The sequence below is a fragment of the Penicillium vulpinum genome (assembly GCF_028829585.1).
Source record: "Penicillium vulpinum strain IBT 29486 chromosome Unknown utg000004l_segment0_segment0, whole genome shotgun sequence".
In the NCBI taxonomy this organism is placed as follows: domain Eukaryota; kingdom Fungi; phylum Ascomycota; class Eurotiomycetes; order Eurotiales; family Aspergillaceae; genus Penicillium; species Penicillium vulpinum.
This window is the reverse complement of record NW_026643244.1, coordinates 5,315,007-5,324,881: the sequence shown is the minus strand read 5'-3', so window position 1 is coordinate 5,324,881 and position 9,875 is coordinate 5,315,007. Positions and strand designations below refer to the sequence as shown.

General features: G+C 46.5%; 4 protein-coding genes across 4 annotated transcripts; 1 reads left to right on the top strand and 3 right to left on the bottom strand.

The window, feature by feature from the left end:
• Positions 1-129: 129 nt before the first annotated feature.
• On the bottom strand, positions 130-1,143 carry N7479_010487 (transcriptional regulator family TF; the record flags this gene model as incomplete). Its single annotated transcript, XM_057258178.1, has 2 exons — positions 130-548; positions 663-1,143. The coding sequence occupies 2 exons, from the start codon at positions 1,141-1,143 to the stop codon at positions 130-132; spliced, it is 900 nt and encodes a 299-aa protein (XP_057105636.1).
• Positions 1,144-3,512: 2,369 nt separating this feature from the next.
• N7479_010486 (uncharacterized protein) lies at positions 3,513-4,217 on the bottom strand (the record flags this gene model as incomplete). Its single annotated transcript, XM_057258177.1, has 1 exon — positions 3,513-4,217. One exon carries the CDS (start codon positions 4,215-4,217, stop codon positions 3,513-3,515), a length of 705 nt encoding a protein of 234 aa, XP_057105635.1.
• Positions 4,218-4,967: 750 nt separating this feature from the next.
• Positions 4,968-5,311, top strand: N7479_010485 (uncharacterized protein; the record flags this gene model as incomplete). Its single annotated transcript, XM_057258176.1, has 2 exons — positions 4,968-5,251; positions 5,284-5,311. 2 exons carry the CDS (start codon positions 4,968-4,970, stop codon positions 5,309-5,311), a joined length of 312 nt encoding a protein of 103 aa, XP_057105634.1.
• Positions 5,312-6,573: 1,262 nt separating this feature from the next.
• Positions 6,574-8,800, bottom strand: N7479_010484 (potassium channel family protein; the record flags this gene model as incomplete). Its single annotated transcript, XM_057258175.1, has 3 exons — positions 6,574-8,265; positions 8,317-8,455; positions 8,511-8,800. 3 exons carry the CDS (start codon positions 8,798-8,800, stop codon positions 6,574-6,576), a joined length of 2,121 nt encoding a protein of 706 aa, XP_057105633.1.
• Between the last annotated feature and the right edge of the window lie 1,075 nt (positions 8,801-9,875).

Genomic DNA, 9,875 nt, shown 5'->3' with positions numbered 1-9,875 from the left:
AACTAGTGCTAAGATGTCTCTAAAGTCTGTCTAACTGGTCCACTCTATACATGTAGTATATCAAGTTGGGTTCAGTCTGTACCAATCGGACTAGCAGGTTTATTCCTCCCAAATCGTTTTTCCAATCTCTTATCTTTCAACCTGGTCGACCGAGTCTAATCTATCGATTCGCTCATAGCCCTCTTGGGCCTGATACAAATTGTTCACGTTATCCACCTTCTGCGCCAGCCACATATGTATGCACTGGTAGGCCATAACTTGAGCAGAATCACCAACGCCATGGTTACCTCCCAGCCGGCCGATATATGTATTGAACTGGTTTAATACCAGACGAAACTTCCGAAATTGTAGTAGCCACATATGTTGTTTGAGCTCGTCTTCTTCGTCTGCATCGATTTCTAGTGTCCCCCATGACAATTTAGGCGCGTGCCCAGGTCCGCCTAGGCCACTCGGTGTGCTGAAACTTGAGGCATTTGATACGGGCCGGATTATTGCAAGGGTTTTCTCGAAACCTTGAATGACTCGCCCGATGAGAATGCTTATCATCACTGGAAAAAAAGAAGTTCATTAGTATAGTGCTCAGTCCAATTTCGGGTCTTTTCTTTTCTGCTCTGGGTAATGTAGAGACAATATTAGGGTGGAAGAATTTGAGATTGTCTTACACATAGCCATATCGTCTTGTAATGTGCAACTGCAGCCCATGCAGGCTTTTGACAGTTTAACGGCCATTTTTAATTCAGAGAGCTGGACATCAAATGATGAGTGTTCTCGATTTTCGAAAGCAAGCGGCATAGATACCAATTGTTTCATCAGGTGTGATGCGCAGCTACACGTATGATGGCTAGATTTGTCGGATGCTGCGTGGGGGTGATGGTGATTTTGGGAACTTGTTGAGTCTAGTTCAATGTCTGGGTCGGTATGTCCTGCATGACCGGAGACGGGTATGTTGAGGCATTGATTGAGGAAGTCGTAACCATCTAGGATGTCTTCGTCCATTGGGTCGAATGCTGTATGTAGATTCATTGAATTGTCGACCGAGTCGAATAGTTGTGGGTTATACAAACCCATATTTGGTCGAAAGGATTGAAGGAGGCTATCAGCCATCGAATCAAGATTGACCTTGTGGAATAATCCATTAGACATCGTAGAGGGGGGACATGTTGAGTCGTCTATTGTCCGGCAAGGAGAAAGGGGACACACGACTGGTGGTGAGGCTGAATCGCCGGTTGATTCGGCGGTCGATTCGGAGGATTCAGGTGCCGTCGTAGATTGAGTTCCGATCCGTGGGGCATCTTTGTGACTGCGACGGGATAACCCATATACACAAGTAATGTTTTGTTTCTCGCACCGGGCGCATGTTGGTTTTGCTTGACTGCACCTGACTTTGGATTCGTTGCAGGCGTCACAGGAGGCTCGCAGCCGGGCTACTTTGCCATCCGTCCTTGTAGTTTGACTAGTTCTCATTATTACGTGATCTTGAGCAACATGACACTGAAGAGTCTCTGGTTTGAAGAATATGGTGCGAGACTCGTCAATAAAATATCGTCTCACCTCAGCCCCCACTGCTGAAGTAATTATTTACGCATAGCCTTACGACAGGGGTTATTGCAAGTGCTTATGATTGATGATGCCACTATGTTTCTCCTCGGGTATACATTTGTAAGATGATTCAACTTTTTTTTTTGGTCTACAAAATGTTTTTAACGCTGAACCATAATTGGTGACGTGTCCGTCAAGTTGAAGTGTTGATAGGGTATATGCATTGATCTCGACTCAGAACCACTTAGATATTAGGTTACATCGTGTGCTCTACGTGCATGAAGGAATTTATAGTGAGACCGCAACAGTGTTAATCCGAAATGGCCTGTCCATAGGGTGAAGAGTCTGACCCGTGAAGAAAACATCATGATCCCCTATATATATATTTTATAGCTTTTCGACCAAAGATTGTGCTTTGTACAACAAAACTACATGTATATACTGAATTGTATACTGTTCATATTGATCAATCCCACAGTCCTACAACACTACCATCATTTTAGCCCCATTTAGTTACTCCGTACCAGGTACTGCATTTTGCTGACGTGATTTTCATTCTTCTTACTTCTTACCTACATATGTAGGTACCTATGCAAATTTTTAAATGGATTACTTATCATACAACTGCTCACCTTTCCCCGCCTTCTTTCCTATTCGGATACCTATATCCGCAATCGCTTTAGCATTTTCCTGTCCTGGAACAGATAGTCTGACGTTTGGCCCCCGGGTGGCATATAAACCCTGCTCATTCCCCTAAATCGGAGGTCTCGCCGCTGACAATGGTCTTAATCGGAGATTGAAAGGATTTACGTACGTTTGAAACACGCGTCGAAGGTATGGGGTCCTTGTGGGGTGCCGATAGACTCCAATTCCGGCGCGAACAGCGGATTATGACACTGAACACTGCATGAATTGGGCTCTATACCGTTTCACCATTCATTTTGTTAGCTAGATTCAAGATATTTTTGATAAAAGGCTGAATTGCAAAATTGATTTAGGATTATTCAACAAAGTCGCGTTTGCGTCACTGCTATAACCCGTTAGTCGTGTGGTTACGTACATCTACGTAAGCAGGAGCTCTCGGCCGGAGATAACAAATTCGGAGAAGATGAGTTGCTGAATATTCAGTAAAAGCTTCAACCGAGCAACGCGCTCATAACGTGAGATGGTAGGACCCCCTCCGTCTAATATAGAGATCGGCATTGCCTAAACGGCCCGGATGTGGAGTACGACGGTATATGGATTAGAAACCTGACCAGTCGGTGATCATGGTCTCTTCCAAGGTTATCGGGTAAGTGCCCGTTTTCGTCAGTATTAGCTCCGGAGGCTGAAAAACAGATAGGCCTAGAGCTATTGTATAGATAAAGTCTGAAAAATATCATTGGAGAAGAAACTATCTGCAGGGTCTAGATAATCTACGAGCAAGCAGAGGCTATGTGACATCTAGCATGCTTTAATTTATATAGAGACAAGCCATGAAAAGCCACGTTTGAAGAATTTGATGCTCTGCAGGAAATATGGTCCGATAGTCCGTTCTATGCATAGTTAGCCGGGAACGCTTTAAAAAGTTGTAGCCTTAGAAATTCATACCATCTCACCATATTTGCCTCATGTAGAGATCTGGCATCTTCTCCGGGAACCTTCATCTAGCTTTGTGATTACTATCTCGTCCGTTACTCGCCCGTTACTCGTCCTTTCCGGACACTAAAAAGCTCTACCGGACCTTTGGCGCCAAGGGGAGGTCCAAGTTTCGATCCTTCAAGCCCCAAACCAATAAATTGTCCAATTACAGAAGCAAACTGAGTGCACATACAGTGGAGATGTAAAATCTAGCTCCTAATTCTTTTTAAAGCTAATTATTCTATTGATAGGCTAGCTATTGATACCCAGGCTATTGATAGGATGTATCCCACTTCCCCGACACAAAACTTTAAAACAGTCTTGGCCAGCCACACCCATCCACCAACAACAACTCATAACGCCCAAGTCTTCTCAATCTCAAGACAATCCTGACCAATCTCCTTCCACTCCAAATTCCCCCACCTCTCAGGCCTCTCGACAGCATCGACAAACTGCCTTAGCGCGAGTACCGTCTGCACTGCCCATCGCTTTTTACTAACTTTCCCAACACCAACAGCCAACGGCGTCATAAGAATCCTATCAATCCTCCCTTCCCCCTTCGCAGCACGATTATGTCCCTCAACCTGGCACAACGTGCTCCAAACACACTCATAGACAACCTCCTTGTCCCATCGAACGTCTGAAGGCTCACGCATTGTCGGACAGATAGCCACCCATCTGCAGCCATATTTATTCTGCTTTAGGTCATCTGGGAACTCGACAAGCGTGCACGAGCCAGGCGGCGCAAATCCGCGCCACTTCTCGTAGAGGACTGCCTGCGCTGCGCGTGTCAGAGCGTGGTAGTCTTTTCGTGGACTGAAGGTCATTGAAATGGCGTGGTCGAAGGCTCCGTCGAGGCGAGCGTAGGAGTTTGCTGGTGAGACGATTAGGTCGAAGGTTGTTCCTTCTGGGAGGGAGTTGAGACGCTCGTTTATCGGGGTGATCTTCAGTTTTTCACTGTCATGGTCTGGCCATGTTGTTTTGAGAGCATCATCGAAGGCTGTCATGAAATGGATGTCCATGCAGAGCAGGAGGATTTCAGGGATGTTGGATGTCATGTTTGATGGCGGGGTTGTTGGTAAAGGGAGAAATATTGAAATATTCCAAGGTTGTGTGATAGAAGCTGGTAGGTTTCAGGGTCTATTCCCGTGGTTAGATTGTAGACGGGGCCTCAAGGCATCAGCAATTTACACAGCCTTGTTTGGGGAGTCTGCTAAGCCTGATGACTGTGGCTTTGGCGGTTAGAAGAAGACAGATGTCACTAACTCAGTAGAGGGTAACTATAGGGGTGTATGTTGACCAGAAAGGACCTTTCCTATGTCCGTCGTTTATTTTTGAGGTTCTATTTACCATGCATAGGTACCTACCCGTCTAGTCGACGGGCATACGTAGTTATGTAGTCAGCACCTTTCTTTTATTATATAATCCGTGAGTGGACCCGTCTCTCACAGATCTATACTTCTCTTCCGATGTCACTAGGTGCACTTTATAAGCCCGAGTCACACGACAGTCTGCTAGGCTCCAATTCTTGACCCTTCTAGCCTTCTAGGAGAAATATTCAGGTACTGAGTGAGGCTCTAGATTTCAGGAGTCTGGTGATAGGCCAAGTAAAGTGATGACACCACAGTCTATTGGATAGTGGTTACTATAGTAGTAATTTCCGTTCAGTTTGTTGACTCCTACATGAATAGAGAGCGAATTCACTATTACTTCTAGTCTAGCTTTAGGCGTTAATGGAATAGTATTATTATATGATCCCTGGATTTCCCCCAAGGAGTCATTGACATTTGCTCATCGCTCGATGCATGATGACAGAGTCGTATAACGAACAGAAATGCGTGATCATTAGACTCCGCTCAAAGGAGTTCGATAATGGAAAGCCAGATGTCATTATTGAGATTTTCCATGCCTTCTTGGAGTTTTTTGGCTACAGGAACAACGACGTTTTGCAGGACAAGCATTTCGTTCATTATGAACTACCCCAAATTCCTCCTAGGAGACACTTCTACGTTGTACTCGATATGAATTATAAGAAAGGCATTCCTGACCTTGACTATATTCAATTTGAAGTTTACAAAGCTAGTTGCAAACTGTGAGTGACTTTTCCTTGCTTATCATCTCCAGCCTAATTGACATGTCGCAGTACCTTTGAACCCACCGCACCGTCAAATCAAGAAACAATACTATATTGCCAACTAGCTAAAAGCCTTTACCCATGGGGGAATAAAGGACATCGCTAGCCTTAAAGGAGATTTGGGTGTGGTCTGAAGCCGAATTTGCCGCTATCAGATGTAGGATTCGCGGCTACTTGAAGACAGGGCTCGAACAGTTTTGTCGCCTGTAGCAATGGATATATCGGATAGGCTTTTAGTCAAGCTAAATTGTGAAATACCGGACTAAGATTGCTCAGAGCATCGGAAGTAGCTATATTCACAGGCCGAATTGAAGAGATTGAACTGTTGACACTACGCTGTTTGCATTTCCTTAACATGCAAATTTATATGTGGATTTATAGTGGAGCTGCTCGGTGACAGGCCAGCAGGAATGCGGGAGCAGTAGGTCCATAAACAGTGGCACCTCTGAGAAGGACGTTAGAAACACAATCCATACATATATACCTAATATTGTAGTCGGGTCCTGAATGTGATTTACCACTTCTTAGTCGACTGTCCTCTCTGTCCTCTCTATCCCCTATGTCCTATACTCTCTATAGGGGAAGATAGGGGGGAAATTTCTGTTGGTGAACACTAATCGGAGGATGGATTGAAGGATGCCAAAAGATTCCAGGTCCAACAGTATGATTATACATAAATCAATTCATATATCGTGCTAGAAAGACCGCCATGACAGCAATGCGACCTGAACCCAAGACTATACTTGTTTGCAAACTCTTAACCCACGCTTTGGCCTGTTCATGATCTTCATACTCTAAACACTCACATCTGATCTGTGTAATCTTCGTGAATCGTAAGCGCTCAAAAACTGCCATGATGGCAGTGGGCTTTTTATTCCAGACTTCTAGAGTACCCCGTACAGTTGATCCTGTGTACTCAAAATGGGTTCGGCCCTCTTTGGAACAAAAAAAGAAACAAATCATGTATCGTAGGACATCCGAAGTGTTAGGCAGAATTTTGTGCTCCTAGGTATAAAACGGTATACAAGGGTACAAAAGTGTTGCCCAATTCTTCAAGAAGTAGCCTCGATGCTGCGGGCATTCTAATTCACTGCCTTGTTGCTTCTACCAGGATCCTGGAAAATCTAGAGACACATGTCTCCATCATCGAAAATATTTACCGGTTTGGGAGGTGGGCGGAGTAGGGGGAGAGTAGGGGGAGAGGGGAGGTGAGGGGTGGTGCAAGTATCAATTCCCTACACTATGTAAGTATAGTGGAGGGGATTAAAAAAAAAAGATATTCATTCATTCAACCCTATATCCCTCTCCTTCCTCAGAGTTGCTTCTTCCGACAGATCGGCATCAGCTCCCGCACCCCGACTCTCCTCTTGAGTCGACACGTACCGAATCAAACTCTCACACAGTCGATCTAGAACCCACTGGGGCTCTGTCTGTTTTGCCAGCATGGGACTACTCTCACCAATCCAGTCCCAATTGAGAAGTCCAAATTCATCTTCGTAATTAGAAAACCCGCCATCCTCATCTGCCGGCTGATTCCTCCCTGATGACTGTGGCCGAGCTCGCGGATCAGTGAACTGAATGAGTCGGGTAAACTCGACCCATTCTTCATAGGAGTATCGCTTTCGCTTGCCTTCCCGTGCCTGTTTAGTGGCACGGCGAATAGCGAAGGCAAGTTGCCTAGCAAGCTCAAGTCGGGTTGGATCGCGGGCAAGCTCCTCGAGGGATTGGCGGGGATGACACTCGGCCAATTCGTCGTTTTCAGGACTAGATCGACTAGCCTCCTCGGGATCTCTTCTTTCCCCGCTGGATTCATCAGCCCCCTCAAGTGGGAAACCGCGCTTTTGCCGCTTTTTCTCTTGGCGAGTCTGTATGAGGTGGGCAACGCCGGGAATCCGACTCAAGCCTGACTTGTAGATACCGGATTGAGGAAGCACGGAGTAATCGGCGACTATTTCAGTGGCGCGCTTGAAGCTGGCGACGACTGTGTCGCTCATCTCCGAGATGAGCATGGTCATGGTTGGGATGGCGATTAGAGACCATACCACAAAAAAGGGTCTCCCTGCATTCGACTGTGGTGTGAAATCACCGTAGCCGATGGTAAGCAAGGAGGTGAAGCAAAAGCAGAGAGATTCGAAGTAGGTCATTGTTTCTAATTTCCAGAACACCACTGCTCCGCAAGACCACACAATTCCAAATGCAATGATGCTGATGATCAAATTGCTCCAGCGACGGAAGCGCATGGTATCATACTGGATACGACGCATAGCGTCAAACCGATCCTTTTCTTCACGCATGATAAGGATCTTGGATTGGCGGCCCGTGGCAAGAGTGTTGATGGTGTTGCGAATTGGCCGATGACGGCGGCGATGAACTTTGGATTTTTGGCGAGTGAGAGCCGGAGGGGTGACAACATCTCCATTAGCCAGGCGTTTCCCTTGAGAAGATTGGAGCTCTTTATAATTGATTGAACGCTCGAAAGTGGATTGCCGTTTCTGTTCAATGTGTTTGCGAATGACATTGTCGTAGTGAACCTCGCGAGCAAATTTGAAAATGCTTTCCACGACCAGTCCCAGAATGATAATCCCAATTACTGAATATGGCCAAATAAGACCTCGACCGACGGCATCGGTGGCAACTATATCGCCGTACCCTAATGTGAGAACAGTGACATCGGAGAAGTACAATGCATCGGCGAAAGAGATCCCGAGCACTCGCTGGAAAATAGCTGCACCAATCAATAGCCAAACCACCAATGCAGTCATTTGCAGAATCAAGGTTCGTTGCTCGTCGGTCAGAGCGAAATGTTGCGGGTATTTACCCAGGAAATAGCCCAGCATGTTGATCATCAAGTTGAAGCTCAAGACAAAGTAGAGGACTGCTGCAATGACGGCACTCCAAAAAGCCTGGGAGTAGACCCTATCGATGCCCACTGGAGGAGCATAGATAGATGTGGCTGTGGTAATTCCGCAGAGCTACAAGCAAACGTTAGATCTGAGACCAACAAAACTAGGAACGTTACTCACGATTCCCGCAGCCATGAACCACGAAATAATCGTCACGGGCAAAGCTATGATATAGCGTATGACATGGGTAAAATTGAATAGTAAAAACACATTGCCCACGATCCCGCAGAAAAGTGAAATGGCATTTAGGATAGTGGCCCTATATGTGGTGTTAGAGAAACCTGACTCAGGGTACGCTCTTGCTTTGTACTCACCAATGAGGGTCCGGATATCCTTCTTGGATGGGGTTTCCACCAGGGCCATTATGAATTGAGAGAACTCTAGTTCGCCATGGCATAACCAGTGCAGTGACTGACATGATATTTGCGAGTGGTCCCGTTGTAGCAGCAATCAGCGGGATGGCCGTCGATGCAATCCACCACGACTGTGGCTCATCATCTTCAGCTGGTCTCATATGAAATTGGCTCCGGATCCATTCCCATGAGGATAGCCCATCAGGCTCGCCCTCTGTGGGAGTCTTAAGTTTCGTAGATCCATGATGCATCGTTCACCTAGCATGACCATGTGCCCAGATTGGGGGCTGTCGCGAAGTGATCCTTAAGGGAGATATTGAAGTAATTCAGATATGTTAAATCACCATGCTGCTTGCCAGTAACTAGATTTTTGAGTTAAGGGGAACTTCAAGCGTTGCATCCTCGTCTGTCCCGGGTAGGGTGAGTTTGCATCAGGCCAGCGGATGAGGCGGGTAGGAGTGTTGGTAGTCGTTGACTCCTGAGCAGGTCTCTGAAGAAAATCGACTCGAATACGCAATATCTCAGCTAATCGAGGGTTCAAAGCACTAGATACCTACAGGGCTAGGTACGTAGCATCACACAGCAAGTGATGTCAAACACAGCTCTGAGAGCCGGCGGTCCCGTGACCGTCCCGCATGCGTCATCATTATTCTTCAATTCTTCAAGTTAACGATATAGAATATTTGAATCTTATTCTTAACTAGCTTAGCCTAGTACCTATTCTTGCTTCCAGACCATCGTTGCACCAACTTGGTAGCATGTAGTGGTTCATTTTCAGCGGGTCCTGAATCCAAAAAACAACTTGCAAAAGCGCTTCCAAATCGGAATCCCAGCGCGAGCAGGTGCAAATTCGAGAACACCACATTCAGCCACTAATCATCAGTACAGCACCGGCATTCATTGTCGCCGAAAAATGTGACGACGACAGGCAGTCTGCAAGAGGCAGTCTCACGATAGGACAGCGAGATATAATGGCGCAAATGATCGCAGTCGCAGCTGCAATGGCTACCTCCTAGCGCCCTCGCTAAGCTACGGCCTCGGGCTCCTGGGCCCGCCTGGACCGCCGGGCCCAGGATCTCCCGGCAACCCGTCCGGGTGACCTGGAACACACGCTTCAATGCAGTTTGGAGTGAGAACATCCGAAGTATGCCGAACCCCCGCAGCAGGTGTGAAGGCATGCGCTCTCCATCTACGGAGTACTGAGCCACCGATATGGATTTGTGCATTTCAAGGTTGGAAACTTCTTTGATATGTCCTATCTAGACCTCCTTCCTAATTGGGACACATCTACTCAGAGTGATTCATTCCCCAGGATTATTTTTATTT